The 23696-nt window shown below is 38.0% G+C and overlaps 1 protein-coding gene across 7 annotated transcripts in view; it reads right to left on the bottom strand.

Moving 5' to 3' along the window:
• The window catches only part of RRAGB (Ras related GTP binding B), a 43613-nt gene that overhangs the window by 1955 nt on the left and 17962 nt on the right, over nucleotides 1-23696 (bottom strand). For all 7 annotated transcript variants that reach the window (XM_021079809.1, XM_021079806.1, XM_013986197.2 and 4 more), the window contains 4 exons: nucleotides 8785-9007; nucleotides 6240-6335; nucleotides 3478-3600; nucleotides 1348-1439 (listed from right to left, as the gene is read on the bottom strand). In XM_021079809.1, the coding sequence (XP_020935468.1) occupies nucleotides 1348-1439; nucleotides 3478-3600; nucleotides 6240-6335; nucleotides 8785-9007 (534 nt within the window). The remainder of the gene's footprint in view (nucleotides 1-1347; nucleotides 1440-3477; nucleotides 3601-6239; nucleotides 6336-8784; nucleotides 9008-23696) is intronic.

Below are 23696 nucleotides of genomic sequence, written 5' to 3'. Positions count from 1 at the left end.
GTTTCTTCAATTGATCACTGAGCTTAATAACTCTATCTTTTGAATGCTAGTTATGCTGAAATTCCAGCAATGATCCCATTTCTTTGAAAACAAAAAGGGTAATAATATTTATATACTATTTGCTATTTCTTCTTTAAAATGTTAGCATGAACATGACAGAAAGTCTCAAAGCGTGCTAAGGTATAAAAGGGAAAAACTTATTGTATTGTCTAGGCATCAAAGTTTTACCAGGATAAGAATTCTGATTATTAAATCTTTACTAAATTATGATGTTCAGCCATTTCTTCTTCCTATATCCACAATGCTAAGATTCAAACTACATTTTTTTTTGTCTTTTTTTTTTTAGGGCGGCACCTGCAACTAAAGAAGTTTTCAGGTTAGGGGTCAAACTGGAGCTGTAGCTGCTGGCCAAGGCCATAGCCACAGCAACTCCAGATCTGAGCCTCATCTGTGACCTACACCAGAGCTCATGGCAATGCCGGATCCTTAACCCATTGATCGAGGCCAGGGATTGAACCCGTGTCCTCATGGATACTAGTTGGGTTCATTACTGCTGAGCCACAATGAGAACTCCCTCAAACTGTATTTAATCAAAGCTGAGACAATATGATTACACATTTCTAGATTCTCTACTTTGTACCATTCCTGAATCAATCTATTTTATTTTATCAATTTAACTTATTTTACTTTACTTGGCCATAACACACACACACACACACACACACACACACACACACACACACACACAGCATGCGGAAGTTCCTGGACCAGGGATTGAACCTACACCAAAGCAGTAGCACGAGTCACAGAAGAGACAATACCAGATCCTTAACATACTGAGCCACCAGGGAACTTCAATACTTCACTATTTCAATTACTGTAGTTTTATAATAAATCTTGGTATTTGATAGAGTAAATTCTTCTTTCTTCTTATTCAAAATTCTCTTGGACATTTTCTGTCTACTTCTTCCCAAATAGTATTAAACATCTTGAAAAGGTACTCTGCTTAGATATTTTTCACATGCTTCTTCTGCATCACTTCCGTTTGCATTAAAGGCAAACATCTTTCACTTCTGTCAATTGCAGGCCCCCTTAGAGTTTAGCTTTATTTATTTATTTATTTTTGGCTGTGTCCATGGCATGTGGAAGTTCCTGGGCCAGGGATCAAACCTGCACCACAGCAGTGACAACACTGGATCCTTAACCCTCTAAGCCACCAGGGAATTCCTAACTTTATTTTTAATTTAAGGAACTATGCTGAATATATATAGTCTACTATAGTTATCTGAACATCTCAAAAATGACAATTTTTTCCCAGAAATAAATACATCACACAAGATCTCTTACCTGCAGCTCAGCTTAAATTGCTTAATAATGTTGCTGATTTTCTCAAACCTGTGGGCATCACGCTGTTCTTTACACTGATAGTGAGAAATCACCTATGAAAAGGAGCAAAGCCTTTTAAATCCATACTACCCTCTACTACTTCTCAAGGCATATATCTATCAGTCTCTTGGTCACACTGATTTTCAGGGTAGACCTGGCACCTGGTTTTAATGTCTCTTTTCCTCTGTCCCATATCCTGTGAACATCTTGCATAATTTTAACATCCCTAAGGATGATCCATCCAGAACTGTTTGGTTATAATTTTACTAGATCATTTAAGTTTTGTCTATCTTGGCTCACTGATGTTGTTTCTCACTGACTAATCATTAAATACTCATCTTATTTTAGTATTTCACAGGATGATCTCTGATTTAATAAAAAGTACAAAAGAAAAAGGAAAAATAAAAATTCTTAGCTGTTCTGGAGATATACTTAATGTATTTAATTTTAATAAAGGCTATAACCAAGTGGCTTTTAGTATTATATTTAAAAATCTTAACTAAATGAGTCTAACCTTTGAGAATTTACTATTTATAAATTAACCTATTCATGATGGACATCCATGCCAGCTGAAAATACTTTCTCTAACACTTTCAGATTTTAATAAAACCACACAAGTATTTCCTATAGGCTGATATAAAGTTTCTAGTAGGAAGCAAAACTGAGTCATTTGCCAGAAGAAAATTCGCAGGGCAATTCCCTGAAACTACGTGAAAATTTCAAAACAGAATCCCTAGACCAGTGGTAGAATAGTCCTCCACTGCTTGACTTCAAGCACCTCAGCAAAAAAGGACAATCACACCTAAACTTAATCTTCAAGAGATACCAAAGCCACCTGTTACTTTCAGTGAAGAACAGAGTATATATTAGGTTAATCTCTATGATCATGTGTGATAGATGTGGCAGGATATTGCTGAAGCAGTACTGCACAATGCCATGTGTATCAATACAGACAGAAGAGTTCACTTTCTTGTTTCTATTCACATTAGCAGGAAAGACAGGGCTCCTTTCAGTAATTCCAAGCAAGTGGCCCCTACCTAAGAGCTGAGGCAGAAAGACACTCTAGTTAGGATTCCTTGCCTAACCATAAGCAGAAAGGATGACCAGTTAGCAGAAAAGATGACTCCCGAATGCACTACCATTACAAATAATGTTTCCAAAAAGGAAGGAAGAAAAATTGCACTCTGCAGTCTCTGCCCTCCGTTGGCTGTTAACAGCAAAAGAAACCAATGTTTAAATAGTTTTGCCAACTATACTTATTAAGCTTTGTGCTAGGGCTTAATGTTGCTTTGTCCCATTTTAATCCACAGAATAAACTTATGATATAGATATTATTGTATCCATTTTATAAAAGGATAACCAAACTCAGAGATTAAGAAATATGTCTAAAATCATCAAGCATTGGTAGAGCTAAGAAACAATTTATTTACTGTGAGCTGCTCTTAAAGAGTTACATTTATTAAGCTGATCACAATTACTTATGCAATGCTTTGTGATATCTCAAGTTAGTTTCTATTATTGTTATTTAAAAATTTTACTTCTAAATATAATATTGGGTTTTGCATTCTCCCTCAGGAACATACACACAGTAGGCACTAATATCATTAAGTTGAATTTATAAGAAAAATAAAAATACTGACATAGCCTCTTTGGCCTTTCATCTCCCCATCTGAACTCTTAGCTATGTCACTGAGTTGACCATTATATCTCCTCCATATTAGAAGTTTTCAACTCAGTCTTCTGGAGAAAGAGGTGGGATGCAAGTTTTCTCAAAAGGAAAATGCCCATCATTTCATAATAAAAGTAAACAGGAAATGGGAATTCTTTAACACAAGTGAACAATTATTAACAGAAATAACTCTATGGTAAGGCATACCTGCAAACATCTAAGTTTTACTAATTACTGAAGACCCACATACCAAAGGATTTCTTTCAGATTACTTACTGACAGTACTACTTCATAAATAAGGCTATGCATGCCGAAATGACAAAAGAAAAAAAAGGTTCTTCCTGAAAGTGGCAACATGTTCTCTGATGCTGAACAGAAGAAGGTTAAGTGTGAAGTACATCTGCAGTGCAGAAAGTTCTTACCAGAAAAGTGGCTCTCTCAAATAGAAGCACTTCATCAGCCTCAATAATTTCAGCAAAATTCCTTAGGTTCATTTCTAGCTGTTGGACATTGGGAATCAGCTGATAAACAATGCTTGACCAAGCCTAACAGAACAGAAACACAGTGTAATATTACTAACAGGTAGCCAGTCCCAGATCTCTGCAAATGAGTATATATACTGTAACACAAAAACAGCAAAATATGGTGATAATTGAGTCTAAACAAATACTGACAACAAATATGACACAAAGTTAGAAAACAAAGCTAATATTTTTTACCCTTCAGTTGGATTTTTTTTAAAGTTTCAAACCCTTTTGAAAAAATGCTTCTTACCACTGATAATTTAAAATAAAGAATTTAATTCCATCATATTGCCTTAGGGTAAGTTGAAAACTCTGATCTATTAGGCTAAAGAGCTTCTAATCCAGCCATTCAACAGATATCTAAATCCAATAATGTAGACTTCCCTAAAGATCAAAGAATGATAAAGATTAAACAAACATCCAAGAATCAATTTTTTGGAAATATCAGAGCCATACAGAATAATGGCCCTTCCTCTCAATGGGAAGGAGAATTTACAAGAGAAATCAGTGGCATTATCATACCAAAAAGCTTACTGTCAGCTGTATAAATTATTGATCCAACTGAATTAAAAACGGCCCACTGCGTGTTTGCCTAAAACTGACTTCTTCCAGAGGAGTATGACTAATATAAGGAGTTGAAACTAACCACACTCTCCCTCTATTCTATTAAGGCTCTTTTATTTGATGTTCCACTATAATACTTCATTCAATTTCACTCCAATTTGTCTGATAAGGTGTATAATGTTCTTCTCTCTCCTACTAGAAGGCAGGAACCTGGTCTTAGTCATTTGTGTGTCCAACAGCATCAAGCAGATATGCAATGAGTGCTTGCAGAATAAAACTGAATATAAAAATTTATGTCAGCTCTATGCAACATTGATGTAAGAGATAGTAGTGCCATGTCTCTGTTCCAATTAGTTTTTTTTTTTTTATTTTATTTTCCCACTGTACAGCAAGGGGGTCAGGTTATCCTTACATGTATACATTACAATTACAGTTTTTCCCCCACTATTTCTTCTGTTGCAACATGAGTATCTAGACATAGTTCTCAATGCTATTCAGCGGGATCTCCTTGTAAATCTATTCTAAGTTGTGTCTGATAAGCCCAAGCTCCCGATCCCTCCCACTCCCTCCCCCTCCCATCAGGCAGCCACAAGTCTCTTCTCCAAGTCCATGATTTTCTTTTCTGAGATGAACATCTCCTCAGAAAAGAAAATCATGGACTTGTCCATTTTTCAATTTGGATATTTGCTTTTTTGTTGTTGAGTTGTGTGAGTTATTTGCACATTTTGGTAACCAAGACCTTGTTGGTTGCATAATTTGCAAAGATTTTCTACCATTCTGTGGGTTGTCTTCTCAGGATTTATTTGTTGTTTGTTTGGATTCCAATTAGTTTTATTACTTAGGCATGGGGGTTCAGGTTCCAAGTTCCCAGGTCGGTGTTAATGTCACTGCTGAATTTACCTTGGAGAAGGCACCAAAGCTAACCACAGCAGAGACATTGTCACTCACAGCAGTGTTGTGATTAGCCAATTGTCTTTGGTCGTGTTATGTATTGCCATCCTTCACACCGCAGTTGGTTCTTAGTGCGTCATGTCCATCCTTATTCACGGTTACCTGTTCTATGGGAATAAGGCTTTGAGAGAAATTCGGCCCAAATTAATCTAGAACAGTACTTCCTAGACAGGTATCTTAAAATGATCTGTTATCAGAGTGAGGCTGGGTAAACATAATATTGGGAAAAAATGAATTAGTTAAAGAAATTAATCAGTAGCTATTTTAAAGTCCAATTGTTTTTCTCCTTGGAAAATCAACTTTCTTTGCTTCTGGTTGTAGATAGTTGTCAGATGCAATGATACTGAGGCTGTAGCTACCAGTGACAGAAAAGGATGCTTTCCTACCCAGACCTGTCAATGGATACCAGAAGCAGTCTGAAGGAAAAGTCTGACCACAGGAGGAGCAAAAAGGAGCCAGTCTTTCAAATAACTAGATCAGTGGGAGAGAGGGAGGAAGCAGGAAAAGAAGCCTATGTGCCAATAAGGTAATTTCAGCTTCATCTCTAACACAGCTATTGCTGTAACCTTTATGACTACTGCAAGCAGTGTGGTACCTATTTCAGCAATGCGAACAATCTCTCTGGTTGAAAGAATGCTAAGTCTCCAATTTGGCATGAAAGTTGAAGCTATCATAATCTAGGAATAACATGTCTCATTTTAAGACTCCCTTTTCCAATATCTCCCCTAAGTATTGATTTTCTATTGCCATCCAAACTAAGGCAGACTAGCTTACATCCTGTAGAGGTACCTGAATATTAGACACAGTTCCAATCAGCATCGAGACCAGAATAGGTCAAAATGGATGATGGCCAGTGAAATCTCTACTATTATGAAGATTTGTATCAAATTAATCATGACCAAACTGGGCTAATTCAGTGTGATTTGGTAGGTATGCCGACCCAATCTAAGATCAAATCCAAAATCTCTTAATTAACCTTAAGAGATATTTTTGGATATTTTTCAAACAATTTATTATAGATTATTTCTTTTAGTTCAATACATCTAGATGGCTATGAAGGAGTTTAAAATCTTTTCGTTTTGATTAATACCCTTCTGGCTTTTTTCATGCTCTTGAAATGAGAGAACTCAGAGAAATATACACACCTTGTAGAGAGTTTCATCCCAGATAGATGTTCGGAAGCAAGAGCATTCCAATGGGCGAGACAAACGCCTCAGATCTTCTTCTCGTTCTTTAAAAATCTGAAGAAAAAGACCAACATACTGATCAGCATATAATAGCTTTCCTCTTTCATAGTAAAATCTCAGGTCTAACATTTCAGCATATTTTAAATAGGGCATTTCATCTTTCCTCAGAAGAACTTTTAACTGTGTGTATTACTTCATAGACTAGGATGGCAGAAATGATTTCAGGTCAGGTCTGAAAGTGCAACAGCTTCTAGAATTCTTCAGGATTGTGCTGCTTGTTCTGAGTACTCACTGAAAGCACTATGTTAGAAAATAAAATGTACTATACAGAGGAATCATAATCAAATATATCTAATATTCCAAATCACCCAATCTGGATCATTTTAAGACAGACATACCAAGAAGAAGATTTTAAAATTCAAAATATTTCAAGTTTTGTAGATATGATTCTCTCTCATACACATATGCATACACTCATAATACTACTTCTGCATATACTGTATTTATTTGGCTATATAGATATAATAACCTCTGGCACACAAATATCTATTCTTCTTGGCTATGTATCTATGTATATATGCCCAAATATACATGGAAAAATACTTATTTATACAAATATAGATATATACACAGATATTTTCCAGGACTGGGCTTGTAGTGCGTGTTCACACTGAGATGGTTAATTTTATGTATCAACTTGGCTAGGCCATAGTACCCAAACATTTGGTTAAATACCAACTGTAGCTGTTGCTATGATGGTATTTTTTAGATGCAATTAATATTTAAATCAGTAGACTGTGAGGAAAGCAGATCCCCTTCCATAATATGAGGCTTTATGCAATCAGTTGAAGGTCTTGAGAAAAAGATTGCTGTTCCCCAGGAAGAGAGAACTTCACTTGTCAGACTGCCTTCTGACTTGATCAAGCTGCAATATCTACTCTTAACGTGGGTCTCCAGAGTATCAGCCTGCTCTGCAGACCTGTGTATTTCAGACTTGCCAGCCTCCACAATCATGAGTCAATTCCTTAAAATTAATCAATCTTTCATTTTCTGTGTCTCTCTCTCTTTAAACACACACACACACATGTATACACACACATTTATTGGTTCTGTGTCTCTGAAGAATCCTAATACACACACAGAGGGAAACACCCATCTTGCTTGAAATTGGTATTTAGGGAAGCACCCTAGCCATATTATTCCAAAACTTCCAAATCTGAATCTTTAATGAAATAGAGTATACTTTTCTTAATTAATTTTAAAATCCCACAAAGAACATCAACATATCTTTGAGGGTATTTATATAAGAATATAGAAAACAATAAGTTGATCACTAAAAATTGGAAGTAATTAGAAAATTCTTAAGGAGGTCATTTGTTGGAACACTCTAGATTTTTATGTTGTTGTTGCCAATTGGGCCAAGGAAACATACAGAAAATCATAATAATAACAGAGCCCTCAATATCCCAAGAACCAAGCTACATACAGAATTTTCTGCTCAATTAAAACAGAATTAATACTTAGTGAGAGGGAGAGGAACTAAAAAGAATAGACTCTCAAAAGTCCTTTTCAGAGTCAAATACAGAACCCTCTCAACTGGTTTTTGAAAACATGTAAGCTAACCTAGAAACACCAAAACATACCCAAACACTAGAACACTGAAGGCAATCCTGTAACTAATTATGCAAAAAAGTATTCCTGACCATAGATAGCTATTACCAAAAAAAAAAATTCTTAAGTTAAGTAAAGGGGATATTAGATTCTGAGGCTCCAAACAAAGAGGAACTGTATTATTCTACATCATTGGCATATTCTAAAACTGTTTTGCTCATTTTTGCCCTTGGAAATAGAGGATCTTCTCTTTCAACTTAGACTTGAAAATCCAATCCTCTTATTTTATATTGAGCAAACTAATGCTAGACTATATTTGTGACTCATCAGTCATGGGATCTCATAGGAGTTTGCCCTTTCTACTGTGTCTTTTCTGGTTTAAATTTATGCATACTAACTCCCATTCTAGAAAATAAGATAAATATATCATATCAGTGCAATTATGAGGGCCTTGGCATTGTGCCTAACACAGTGTAGCTGGCACTGGAATTGGTGTGTAATAGTTTTCTAAGTCAATCTAGTGACAGTGATGACCTTTCTTCATCTCACCCCTGGAGGGTCTTCTAGCCTTGACAATAACTGCCTGTTCTGAAAGATGCTAAAACATGGGCAGCAAATATATTTTAAAAATATATAAAGCTGCTTAGTGATAGCACATGGTCAGGATCCTTGCTTATTTTGAAAATTATTTGCTAAATAAATATTATCTTTCCCTTACCAGGGAACATTTATTTGTAAATGGTTTCAAAAACAAATGACAGCTCTTTATTTTGAAAGTTTAAGCTGAGATTTTTTTCCTGAAAAGAGAATGATACAAATTTACCTATACCTCTACAAAAGAAGTTTACAAAGCATATCAGCCATTTGGTGCATCACCCTTTCCATTTCTTACCAGGTCTCGTTGATCCTCCTGTACCAGATCCATTTTGTGTACCAGGCAAAAGATTTTGGCATCTGGAGAGTTCTGCAGAATGGCCTCTAGGCATGATTGGTAATAGTGCATGTCCTTTTCCAGTTCACGGCTTTCCACATCAAAGACATAAATTAGAACCTCCACATTTCGGAAGATGTTGTCTCGTTGGCTAGTGAAATAATTTTCCATGAAGGTGTCCTGTCTAGCAAGAAAAAAAAAATCTCAGTAGGAAGCAAGTCATCATGTAATCACACCTACTTAGGATATCTTTAGTTGGCTCAATCAATGTGAAAGATAATTCTAAGGCTTCAAATGAAAGGGTAAATGATAGCAGATTGGACTAGCCTCACATTTTTACTTCTTGAGCCACCTTGCACCACCTTTTGCCCTCCTTCTTTGTGTTCTAAACATGCTTTGACGTCCCTCAGTTCTAGCAGCCCATGGTCTATCCATCAAGGGGCCTTTACACATGCTGTTCACTCTGTCTTACATGCTATCCACCTCCCGCCTTTATACTTAATTAACTTCTAAGACCCTGAAAGCACAAGAAGTGATAATGAGGGCGCATGCCTCTGGCAGAGGCAGTGAAGGGTAAGAAGAGCCAACTCTCAAATATAACCAGAGGCAGCTCAGGTAAGAGAAACCAAAAACTTGTGCAATAGTGCCACCTACATAGAAAGAAAAGGCCTCTATTGAAATTATTTTCTACCATTCTGTAGGTTGTCTTTTTTTTTTTTTTTTTTATGGTTTCCTTTGCTGTGCAAAAACTTGCGATTTCTTTTGTTAATTTTTTTTTGTCTTTTTGCCTTTTCTAGGGCCACTCCCTTGGCAATATGGAGGTTCCCAGGCTAGGGGTCTAATCGGAGCTGTAGCTGCCAACCTACGCCAGAGCCACAGCAACATGGGATCGGAGCTGTGTTGCAACCTACACCACAACTCACAGCAATGCCAGATCCTTAACCCATTAAGCAAGGCCAGGGACCAAACCCACAACCTCATGGTTCCTAGTCAGATTCATTAACCACTGCACCACGACAGGAACTGCAAAGCTTGTAATTTCAAATGATGCCACTGACAAGGGCTTAATCTCTAAATAACTTACATAATGCAACAGCAAAAAAAGCCAACAACCCAAATGAAAAAATGGGCGGAAGACCTGAATAGATACTTCTCCAAAAAGACATACAGATGGCCAACAGGCATATGAAAAAATGCTCAACATCACTAACTATTAGAGAAATGCAAATCAAAACTACAGTGAGGTGCTACTTCACACCAGTCAGAATGGCCATCATTAACAAGTCAACAAATAACAAATGCTGGGGAGGGTGTGGAGAAAAGGGTACCCTCCTTCACTGTTGGTGGGAATTTACATTGGTATAACTACTATGGAAAACAGTATGGAGGTACCTCATAAAACTAAATATAGAACTACCATATGACCCAGCAATTTCACTCCTGGGCATATATCCATACAAAACTTTCACTGAAAAAGATACATGAACCCCTATGTTCACAAAAGCCAAGACATGTAAATAACCTAAATGTCCATAGATAGTTGAATGAATTAAGAAGATGAGATATATATACATAATAGAATACTACTCGGCCATAAAAAAGAACAAAATAATGCCACTTGCAGGAACCTGGATGGAACTAGAGACTCTCATACTAAGCGAAGTCAGAAAGAGGAAGACAAATACCATGTCACTTACATCTGGAATCTAATACATGGCACAAATGAACCTATCTAGAAGAGAAACAAACTCATGGACATGGAGTACAGACTTGTGGTTATCAAGAGGGAGGGGGAGGGAGAGGAAGGGAGGGGGATGAACTGGGAGTTTGGGTTAGTAGATGCAAAACTGCATTTGGAGTGGATAAGCAATGAGGTCCTTCTGTATAGCACAGGAAAATATATCTAGTCACTTGTGATGGAACATGATGGAGGATAATGTGAGAAAAAGAATGTATATGTATAACTGGGTCACTTTGCTGTACACCAGAAATTGACAGAACATTGTAAATCTACTCTAACAGAAAAAATAAAAATCTTAAAAATTTTTTTAAAAAAAATTAAAAAAAAAAGGATTCTAACTGGTCCCACTTCACATGCTCTGGCAGAGGAAGTAACATGAAGATTCACAATAACACTGTACTGCAAAAAGAAAATGACAATTCTCCTAGGAAGGAGAAGAGAGAGAGAAGGGGCCTGAGAAAACATTTGAAGACATTATAGCTTCCCAAATATGGGAGAGGAATTACACACTCAAGTCCAGGAAGTGCAGAGAATACAATATAGAATAAACCCAAGGAGGAACATGCCAAGACCCCTATAAATCAAAATGACAAAAATTAAGGACAAAGAAAAAAATATTAAAAGCAACAAGGGAAAATCAACAAATAACATAGAAGGGATTACTCATAATTCTCACAGCTGATTTTTCTTCAGGATCCCTGCAGACCAGAAGAGAGTGGCCATATATTTAAAGTGATAAAAGGAAAAACCTAAATTGAGAAAAAGGAAAAACCTACAATCACATATACTCTACCTAGCAAGTAGATGAAGAAATCAAAAGCTTTATCAACAAGGAAAAGCTAAGAATTCAGCACTGACAAACCAGCTTTACAACAAATACTAAAGGAACTACTCAAGGCAGAAAAGAAAATGTCACATCTAGAAACAAGAAAATTACAAATGAGAAGGGTTATCAGTAAAGTTAAATAAACAGTAAAGGTAGGAAGTAATCCATACACAAATGTATCAAAACCAGCAATCATGAAAGAAGAGAACGAATGGAGGATCTTGGAAATGCATCTGAAATTAAGAGAACAACAACTTAAAACAATCTAGTGAATATATAGACTGCTGTATCAAAACCTCACAGTATAACCACAAACAAAAATTTATAATAGGTACACACACACACACACACACACACACACACACACAAAGCAATCCAAACACAACACTAAAGACAGTCATCAAGAGAACAAAAGAGGAGAGGAAGAAAAAAAGACCTACAAATACAAATCCTAAACAATTAACAAAATGGCAATAAAAATATACACATCAACAATTACCTTAAATGGCTCCAATCATAGATATAGACTGGGTGAATGCATACAAAAACAAGACCTGTATGTATGTTGTGTACAAGATACCCACTTGAGATCTAGGGACACATACAGACTGAAAGTGAGGGGATGGAAAAAAATATTCCAAGAAAATGGAAATCAAAAGAAAACTGGAGTAGCAATACTCATACTCATAAAGACAAAATAGACTTTAAAATTCAACAATCGTGTATGATAAAAACTGTCCAGAAAGTAGGCATAGAGAGAACCTACCACAACATAATATAGGCAAAATGTGACAAACCCAAAGTGAACATCTTTTTCACTGGTGAAAAACTGAATGCATTTGCCACTTTAATTCAATATAGTTTTGGAAATCTTAGCCACAGCAATCATAGAAGTATAAGAAATAAAAGAAATCCACACTGGAAAAGAAGTAAACTATCACTGTTTACAGATGACATGATACCATGCATAGAAAATACCAAAGATGCTACCAGCAAACTATTAGATTTCATCAATGAATTTGGTAGAGTTGCCCAATACAAAATTAATACATAGAAATCTCTTACACTCCTATATAGTAATGAAGGATCAGAAACAGAAATTAAGGAAGCAATCCCATTTATCATCACCACAAAGAAAATAAAATAGCTAGGTATAAACATACCTAAATAGGCAAAAGATCTGTACCCTGAAAAGTACAAGACATTGCTGAAAGAAAAGATGACACAAAGAGATGGAAAGATATTATGCTCTTGAATTGGAAGAATCAATATGGTCAAAATAATTACACTATCTAAGGGAATCTACAGATTTGACACAATCCCTACCAAATTACCATGGCATTTTTCAGAGTAAAACAAAAAATTTTTAAATTTGTATGGAAACACAAAAGACATCAAGTAGGGAAAGAAATCCTGAGAAAGATAAATGAAGCTAGAAGAATCAGGCTCCCTGACTCCAGACTATACTACAAAGCTACAGTCACCAAAACAGTATGGTACTGGCACAAAAATAGAAATATAGGAGTTCCTCTGTGAATCTGTGGGTAAAGTATCTGGCATTGTCAGTGCAGTCGCTCAGGTCGCTGCTGTGGCACGGGTTTGATCCCTTGCCCAGGAAATTCCACATGCCATGGCTGCAAGGAAACAGAAACACTGATCAATGGAAGAGGATAGAAAGGCCAGAAGTAAATCCAGGCACCTATAGTTAATTAATTTATGACAATGGAAGCAAGAATATGCAATGGAGAAAAGATAGTCTCTTCAATAAATTGTGCTGAGAAAACTGGACAGCTACATGTAAAAGAATGAAATTAGAACACTTTAACACCATATACAAAAATAAACTTAAAATGGATTAAATACCTAAAAATATGACCAGATACTATAAAACTCTTAGAGGAAAACACAGGCAGATCACTCTTTGACAATTCTCCAGAAGCCAAACTTACAGTCATGGAATAATGCGATAACTGATAGAGAGTTTAAAAGAGTTGTCATAAAGAAACTCAACAAGGTACAAGAAAACTCAGAAAGCTACTTCTAATGAGCTCAGGAATAAAATTAATAAATAGGAATGTTATACCAAAAAGACTGAAACTCTAAAAAATAATTGAACAAATTCTGGACCTCAAAATCCCAATAATTGTGATGAAGAATGCATGAAAATGCACTGGAAATAAAGCAGACCATATGTAAGAGAGAACTAGTAAGTGTGATAACAGAAATCTAGAAATGATACAAGGAAAGAAAAATAGGATGCAAAATGAGGAAATTCTATGAGAGCTATCTGACTCTTTTAGAAAGGGCATCATTAGTATAATGGACATCCAGATGGAAAAGGGAGCAGAGAGTTTATTTATATAAATAATAGATGAGAACTTTCCAAACATGTGGAAGGAATTGGATATACAAGTTCAAGAAATTATAGATCATATAATTACCTCAATGGAAAAAGATCTCCAGGAACATTATATTAAAACTGTCGAAATACACCAGGGAGGGAGGACAAGATGGCGGAGGAGTAGGGGGACACGCTCGCCCTCTCCCACAAACACAACAAAAAAAGCACATCTACAGAATAAATGACTCGCACAGAACAGCAACCAATCGATGGCAGAGGAACCTAAACTCCAATAACAGCAAGAAGTTTGTGACATTATTGGACAGAACGGGAGAAAAGAGGAGAGTGAGAGAAGGTGAATCCCAGCGGGACGGGCGCACCCGAAAGGGAACTGCGGAGGAGAAAGGGATCCTGCACCCTGGAAAGTCACCTACCAGGGGGAAAGATCAAACGAACCGGAGGAATCCCCAGATGCAGAGAAGAGTGTAGCAGTAAGTCGGAGTACGGAAAAACCTATCAAGAACCCAACGGACCATCTGAACTACGGGCACAGTCACCAAAAATTGAGACGCCTGGGTGGTGGCTGGGCACCGAATCCTCGGCTCCAGAGGTTAGTCCCCGGGAAAGGGCCTGGGGACGCCTGGGTGGGGGCTGGGCACCGAGACCTGGCCTCTGAAGGTTAGTCCCCGAGAGGGGGCCGGGGGACGCCTGGGTGGGGGCTGGGCACCAAGACCTCGGCTCCAGAGATTAGTCCCTGGGCTGGGGGGGGGGGCAGAGCGGAAACTGCTTGGGAGGTCTCTAAACCTTTTGACGGGGCAGAGACTGCCTGGGAGACTAGAAAACAAAGCTGTCCCAGAGGAAGGGAACAATACTCTAGTGGCGGGGAAGTGGAAAGCCGCCTCAGAGGGAACCTGGGAGAAGAGCCTGGTCTGCGCCCATGCTGGGGAGGGGAGAGAAGGGGTGGGTCCCCATATTATACCACCCATGCCACAGCAAGCTTACAGGCCCGCTAGCTAGCACAAAGCTGTGCTTCCCAGTGCATCCCCTCCCCCCACCCCCGCCACCCCCTACGCTCTCACTGGACCTGGGGCTGCCTGCCATCCAGGAGGGCTGGGTTCAACAATGCCGGAAGCCTACCACCGCAGGGGCTGTCCCTGCACAGGCCTGCTTGCCCTTTGGAGGGGCTACACTTCCGCAGAGCAGCACCAAACACCACCAGCCCCCTAGAAAAGGCCTGCAGCCCAGAAAAGCTAGAACAAGCCTAGCCAGGCCGTGAATAGATCGGCCTAATTCTCCGAGGGTTTTTCTGAGACGGGCTGCCCCGGGGAGGAGCCTCTTGAGTCTCCAAGGGCCTTGCTACCCGCCCAAGCCCCCAGGGGGTGCTAAGACCTAGTGGACTAGCTGCATAGGACTGCCAGCTCCAGGCAGGACACCCTGCAGACAGAAAAGCTGCAACAAGCCTGGCCGAGTCGGGAAAAGATCTCAGATGGTCTTTCTGAGTTGGGCTGCCCTGGGGAGGAGCCTCTTGGGTCTCCAAGGGCCCTGCTACCCGCCCAAGCCCCCAGGGGGTGCCTGAGACCTAGTGGACCAGCTGCATAGGAGTGCCAGCTCCAGGCAGGAAACCCTGCAGCCCAGAAAAGCTGCAACAAGCCTGGCCGAGTTAGGAAAAGATCTCAGACGGTCTTTCTGAGTCGGGCTGCCCTGGGGAGGAGCCTCTTGGGTCTCCAAGGGCCCTGCTACCCACCCAAGACCCCAGGGGGTGCTGAGAACCAAGTGAAATCTGCTACCATCGTGGGTTGGACCTCCCAGTCCTGTCTGCCCTCAGGAAGTCCTCCTTTGCTTCAAAGAAACACTGTTAGCCCCATCAACACTCCAGAAAAGCCACACTGCCTCAAAAAAGATTGACCAACAACGTCAGCCCTCAGGAAATGTTCCACGGCAGTGACAAGGCAAACACTGCCCGATCACGGAGAGTACAACTCCCTCAGGAGAAAGAAAACAACAAGCAAGATGAAGAAGCTGAGAAACCACCCCCAGTCAAACCAACAGGAGAACTCACCTAAAACATTCAGCAATGAAACAGATCTCTGCAGTCAGACAGACCTGGAGTTCAAAAGAGAAATAGTGAAAATACTGAAGGAATTAAGAGAAGATAGGAACAGTAATGCAGATACCCTCAGAAAGGAGCTAGAAAATATAAGGAGGAGCCAAGAAAAACTAGAACATTCATTTGCAGAGATGCAAACTGAACTAGGGGCAGTAAAAACCAGAATGAATAATGCAGAAGAACGAATCAGTGATATGGAAGATAGAATAATGGAAATCACTCAATCTGGTCAACAGACAGAAAACCGAATCAAAAAACTGGAAAGCAATATAAGAGACCTAAGGGATAATATAAAGTGGGCCAATCTACGCTTAATAGGAATTCCAGAAGGAGTAGAAAAAGATAAGGGAATGGAAAATATATTTGAAGAAATTATCGCTGGAAACTTCCCAAATCTAAAGGATACTGGATTCAAGATACAAGAAGCACAGAGGGCCCCAAGCAAACTGAACCCAAACAGACCCACACCAAGACACATCATAATAAAAATGGCAAAAGTTAGTGATAAAGAGAGGACCCTAAAGGCAGCAAGAGAAAAACAGAATGTTACCTACAAGGGAACCCCCATAAGAATATCAGCTGATTTCTCTACAGAAACACTACAGGCCAGGAGGGAATGGAAAGAGATATTTAAAGTGCTAAACGGAAAAAATATGCAACCTAGAATACTTTATCCAGCAAGAATATCATTTAAAATAGAAGGGGAAATAAAAATTTTTTCCAACAAACAAAAACTTAAAGAATACAGCAACACAAAACCCAGGTTCAAGGAAATATTGAAAGGGCTTCTCGAAACCAAAAAGAAAGGAAGGAAAGAGAAGAAAAAAGAAAAGAATAAAAAAGAAGAAGAAGAAGAAGAGGAAGAACTAGGACTGAGGAAATCGCAATCAGAGAGCAGTCACTCAAAAAAGCCTGCATACAGATTTAATCATGAACATGCTTCAAACAAAATAAAATTAAAAAGAAAAAAATAAAAGAGTCATCAAAACCATAAAATGTGGGCAAGGGATGTTAGGAGGTAAATAATCCTTTTTGTTTGTATATATGTCTCTCTTCTTAATTTTAATATAATAATGAAGTGTTTGAACTTACAGGACCATCAGGCTAAAACACACAATTATGGGAAGGGGTTAGCATACTTAAAAAACAGGGCAACCACAAGCCAAAACCAAATATTGCATTTGCAAAAAATGAAAAAAAAAAAAATACACTCAAGCAGATAATAACAGGAGACCATCCAACCAAAAAAAAAAAAAAAAAAAAAAAAGAAGAATGGAGAACCATAGAATCAACTGGAACACGAGGATCAAATGGCAATAAATAATCATCTATCAATTATCACCTTAAATGTCAATGGACTGAATGCCCCAATCAAAAGACACAGAATGGCTGAGTGGATAAAACGGCAAAAACCTTCAATATGCTGCATACAAGAAACTCACCTTAGGACAAAAGATACATATAGATTGAAAGTGAAAGGCTGGGGAAAAGTATTTCATGCCAATAGACATGACAGAAAAGCAGGAGTTGCAACGCTCATATCAGACAAAATAGACTTTAAAACAAAAGACATAAAGAAAGACAAAGAAGGACACTATTTAATGATTAAGGGATCCATCCAAGGAGAGGATGTTACTATCGTCAACATATATGCCCCAAATACAGGAGCACCCAGATACACACAACAAATATTAACAGACATAAAGGGAGATATTGATGAGAATACAATCATAGTAGGAGACCTAAATACCCCCCTCACATCAATGGACAGATCCTCTAGACAGAAAACCAATAAAGCAACAGAGATCCTAAAGGAAACAATAGAAAAGTTAGACTTAATTGATATCTTCAGGACACTACATCCAAAAAAATCAGAATACACATTCTTCTCAAATGCTCATGGAACATTCTCAAGAATCGACCACATATTGGGACATAAAGCGAATCTCAATAAATTTAGGAGCATAGAAATTATCTCAAGTATCTTCTCTGACCACAATGCCATGAAATTAGAAATCAACCATGGGAAAAGGAAAGAGAAAAAACCTACTCCATGGAGACTAAACAACATGCTACTAAAAAACCAATGGGTCAATGACGACATCAGGAAGGAAATTAAAAACTACCTTGAAACAAATGATAATGAAGACACAACCTCTCAAAATCTATGGGATGCTGCGAAAGCAGTGCTCAGAGGGAAATTTATAGCAATCCAGGCCTTTCTCAAAAAAGAAGAAAGATCCCAAATTGACAACTTAACCCTCCACCTAAATGAATTAGAAAAAGAAGAACAAAGAAGTCCTAAAGTCAGCAGAAGGAAGGAAATTGTAAAGATCAAAGAAGAAATCAATAAAATAGAGACTCAAAAAACAATAGAGAAAATTAATAAAACCAAGAGCTGGTTCTTTGAAAAGGTGAACAAAATTGATAAACCCCTGGCCAGACTCACTAAAAAGAGGAGAGAAAGAACCCAAATCACCAAAATTATAAATGAAAAAGGAGAAATCACAACGGATACAGCAGAAATACAAAAAACCATAAGAGAATACTATGAACAACTATATGGCAATAAGTTTGACAATCTGGAAGAAATGGACAATTTTCTAGAATCTTACAGCCTGCCAAAACTGAATCAAGCAGAAACAGACCAACTGAACAGACCAATCACCAGAAATGAAATTGAAGAGGTCATAAAATCACTCCCTACAAATAAAAGCCCAGGACCAGATGGCTTCACAGGTGAATTCTATCAAACATATAAAGAGGAATTGGTGCCCATCCTCCTTAAACTCTTTCAAAAGGTAGAAGAAGAAGGAAAACTCCCAAAGACATTCTATGAGGCCACCATCACCCTCATTCCAAAACCAGGCAGAGATACCACCAAAAAAGAAAACTATCGCCCAATATCATTGATGAATATAGATGCAAAAATTCTCAACAAAATCTTAGCCAACCGAATCCAACAACATATCAAAAAAATTATACACCATGACCAGGTTGGGTTCATCCCAGGTTCACAAGGATGGTTCAACATACGCAAATCAATCAACATCATACACCACATTAACAAAAAAAAAGTCAAAAATCATATGATCATCTCAATAGATGCAGAAAAAGCATTTGACAAAGTGAAACATCCATTCATGATCAAGACCCTCGCCAAAGTGGGTATAGAGGGAACATTCCTGAATATAATCAAAGCCATTTATGATAAACCCACAGCAAATATAATCCTCAATGGGGAAAAACTGAAAGCCTTCTCACTCAAATCTGGAACAAGACAGGGATGCCCACTCTCACCACTGCTCTTCAACATCGTTTTGGAAGTCTTAGCCACAGCAATTAGACAAACAAAAGAAATCAAAGGCATCCATATAGGAAGAGAAGAGATCAAACTGTCACTGTATGCAGATGACATGATTCTATACCTAGAAAACCCTAAGGACTCAACCCCAAAACTCCTTGAACTGATTAATAAATTCAGCAAAGTGGCAGGATATAAGATTAACATTCAGAAGTCAGTTGCATTTCTGTATACCAGCAATGAAACATTAGAAAAGGAATACAAAAATACGATACCTTTTAAAATTGTACCTCACAAAATCAAATACCTCGGAATACACCTAACCAAAGAGGTAAAGGACCTATATGCCGAGAACTATAAAACCTTAATCAAAGAAATCAAAGAAGATGTAAAAAAATGGAAAGATATTCCATGTTCCTGGATTGGAAAAATCAATATTGTGAAAATGGCCATCCTACCCAAAGCAATCTACAGATTCAATGCAATCCCTATCAAATTACCCATGACATTGTTCACAGAACTAGAACAAACAATCCAAACATTTATATGGAACCACAAAAGACCGAGAATCGCCAAAGCAATCCCGAGAAACAAAAACCAAGCAGGAGGCATCACTCTCCCAGACTTCAAGAAATACTACAAAGCCACAGTCATCAAAACAGTGTGGTACTGGTATCAAAACAGACAGACAGACCAATGGAACAGAATAGAGAATCCGGAAATAAACCCTGACACCTATGGTCAATTAATCTTTGACAAGGGAGGCAAGAACATCAAATGGGAAAAGGAAAGTCTATTCAGCAAGCATTGCTGGGAAACCTGGACAGCTGTATGCAAAGCAATGAAACTAGAACACACCCTCACACCATGCACAAAAATAAACTCCAAATGGCTGAAAGACTTAAATATACGACAGGACACCATCAAACTCCTAGAAGAAAACATAGGCAAAACACTCTCTGACATCAACATCATGAATATTTTCTCAGGTCAGTCTCCCAAAGCAATAGAAATTAGAGCAAAAATAAACCCATGGGACCTCATCAAACTGAAAAGCTTTTGCACAGCAAAGGAAACCCAAAAGAAAACAAAAAGACAATCTTACAGAATGGGAGAAAATAGTTTCAAATGATGCAACTGACAAGGGCTTAATCTCTAGAATATACAAGCAACTTATACAACTCAACAGCAAAAAAACCAATCAATCAATGGAAAAATGGGCAAAAGACCTGAATAGACATTTCTCCAAGGAAGATATACAGATGGCCAACAAACACATGAAAAAATGCTCAACATCGCTGATTATAAGAGAAATGCAAATCAAAACTACCATGAGATACCACCTCACACCAGTCAGAATGGCCATCATTAATAAATCCACAAATAACAAGTGCTGGAGGGGCTGTGGAGAAAAGGGAACCCTCCTGCACTGTTGGTGGGAATGTAAACTGGTACAGCCACTATGGAGAACAGTTTGGAGATACCTTAGAAATCTATACATAGAACTTCCATATGACCCTGCAATCCCACTCTTGGGCATCTATCCGGACAAAGCTCTACTTAAAAGAGACACATGCACCCGCATGTTCATTGCAGCACTATTCACAATAGCCAGGACATGGAAACAATCCAAATGTCCATCGACAGAGGATTGGATTCGGAAGATGTGGTATATATACACGATGGAATACTACTCAGCCATAAAAAAGGATGACATCATGCCATTTGCAGCAACATGGATGGAACTAGAGAATCTCATACTGAGTGAAATGAGCCAGAAAGACAAAGACAAATACCATATGACATCACTTATAACTGGAATCTAATATCCAGCACAAATGAACATCTCCTCAGAAAAGAAAATCATGGACTTGGAGAAGAGACTTGTGGTTGCCTGATGGGAGGGGGAGGGAGTGGGAGGGATCGGGAGCTTGGGCTTATCAGTCACAACGTAGAATAGATTTACAAGGAGATCCCGCTGAATAGCATTGAGAACTATGTCTAGATACTCATGTTGCAACAGAAGAAATGATGGGGGAAAAACTGTAATTGTAATGTATACATGTAAGGATAACCTGACCCCCTTCCTGTACAGTGGGAAAATAAAATTAAAAAAAAAAAAAAAAAAACAGGGCAACCACAAGCCAAAACCAAATATTGCATTTGCAAAAAATGAAAAAAAAATACACTCAAGCAGATAATAACAGTAGACCATCCAACCAAAAAAAAAAAAAAAAAAAAGAAAGGAAGAATGGAGAACCATAGCATCAACTGGAACACGAGGTTCAAATGGCAATAAATAATCATCTATCAATTATCACCTTAAATGTCAATGGACTGAATGCTCCAATCAAAAGACACGGAGTGGCTGAGTGGATAAAAAGGCAAAAACCTTCAATATGCTGCCTACAAGAAACTCACCTTAGGACAAAAGATACATATAGATTGAAAGTGAAAGGGTGGGGAAAAGTATTTCACGCCAATAGACATGACAGAAAAGCAGGAGTCGCAACACTCATATCAGACAAAATAGACTTTAAAACAAAAGACATAAAGAGAGACAAAGAAGGACACTACTTAATGATTAAGGGATCCATCCAAGGAGAGGATGTGGCTATCATCAACATATATGCCCCAAATACAGGAGCACCCAGATACATACAACAAATATTAACAGACATAAAGGGAGATATTGATGAGAATACAATCATAGTAGGAGACCTAAATACCCCCCTCACATCAATGGACAGATCCTCTAGACAGAAAACCAATAAAGCAACAGAGATCCTAAAGGAAACAATTGAAAAGTTAGACTTAATTGATATCTTCAGGACACTGCATCCAAAAAAATCAGAATACACATTCTTCTCAAATGCTCATGGAACATTCTCAAGAATCGACCACATATTGGGACATAAAGCGAATCTCCATAAATTTAGGAGCATAGAAATTATCTCAAGTATCTTCTCTGACCACAATGCCATGAAATTAGAAATAAACCAAGGGAAAAGCAAAGAGAAAAAACCTACTCCATGGAGACAAAACAACATGCTACTAAAAAACCAATGGGTCAATGAGGACATCAAGAAGGAAATTAAAAACTACCTTGAAACAAATGATAATGAAGACACAACCTCTCAAAATCTATGGGATGATGCGAAAGCAGTGCTCAGAGGGAAATTTATAGCAATCCAGGCCTTTCTCAAAAAAGAAGAAAGATCCCAAATGGACAACTCAACCCTCCACCTAAATGAATTAGAAAAAGAAGAACAAAAAAGTCCTAAAGTCAGCAGAAGGAAGGAAATTATAAAGATCAAAGAAGAAATCAATAAAATAGAGACTCACAAAACAATAGAGAAAATTAATAAAACCAAGAGCTGGTTCTTTGAAAAGCTGAACAAAATTGACAAACCCCTGGCCAGACTCACTAAAAAGAGGAGAGAAAGAACCCAAATCACCAAAATTAGAAATGAAAAAGGAGAAATCACAACGGATACAGCAGAAATACAAAAAACCATAAGAGAATACTAAGAACAACTCTACGGCAACAAGTTTGACAATCTGGAAGAAATGGACAATTTTCTAGAATCTTACAGCCTGCCAAAACTGAATCAAGAAGAAACAGACCAACTGAACAGACCGATCACTAGAAATGAAATTGAAGAGGTCATAAAATCACTCCCTACAAATAAAAGTCCAGGACCAGATGGCTTCACAGGTGAATTTTATCAAACATATAAAGAGGAATTGGTGCCCATCCTCCTTAAACTCTTTCAAAAGGTTGAAGAAGAAGGAATACTCCCAAAGACATTCTATGAGGCCACCATCACCCTCATTCCAAAACCAGACAGAGATACCACCAAAAAAGAATATCATTGATGAATATAGATGCAAAATTCTCAACAAAATCTTAGCCAACCGAATCCAACAACATACCAAACAAATTATACACCATGACCAGGTTGGGTTCATCCCAGGTTCACAAGGATGGTTCAACATACGCAAATCAATCAGCATCATACACCACATTAACAAAAAAAAGTCAAAAATCATATGATCATCTCAGTAGACGCAGAAAAAGCATTTGACAAAGTTCAACATCCATTCATGATCAAGACCCTCGCCAAAGTGGGTATAGAGGGAACATTCCTGAATATCATCAAAGCCATTTATGATAAACCCACAGCAAATATAATCCTCAATGGGGGAAAACTGAAAGCCTTCTCACTCAAATCTGGAACAAGACAGGGATGCCCACTCTCACCACTGCTCTTCAACATCGTTTTGGAAGTCTTAGCCACAGCAATTAGACAAACAAAAGAAATAAACGGCATCTATATAGGAAGAGAAGAGATCAAACTGTCACTGTATGCAGATGACATGATACTATACCTAGAAAACCCTAAGGACTCAACCCCAAAACTCCTTGAACTGATTAATAAATTCAGCAAAGTAGCAGGATATAAGATTAACATTCAGAAGTCAGTTGCATTTCTGTATACCAGCAATGAAACATTAGAAAAGGAATACAAAAAAAATGATACCTTTTAAAGT

This window comes from Sus scrofa, chromosome X (genome assembly GCF_000003025.6).
Source record: "Sus scrofa isolate TJ Tabasco breed Duroc chromosome X, Sscrofa11.1, whole genome shotgun sequence".
NCBI lineage: Eukaryota > Metazoa > Chordata > Mammalia > Artiodactyla > Suidae > Sus > Sus scrofa.
This window is presented reverse-complemented; position numbering and strand designations above follow the sequence as displayed.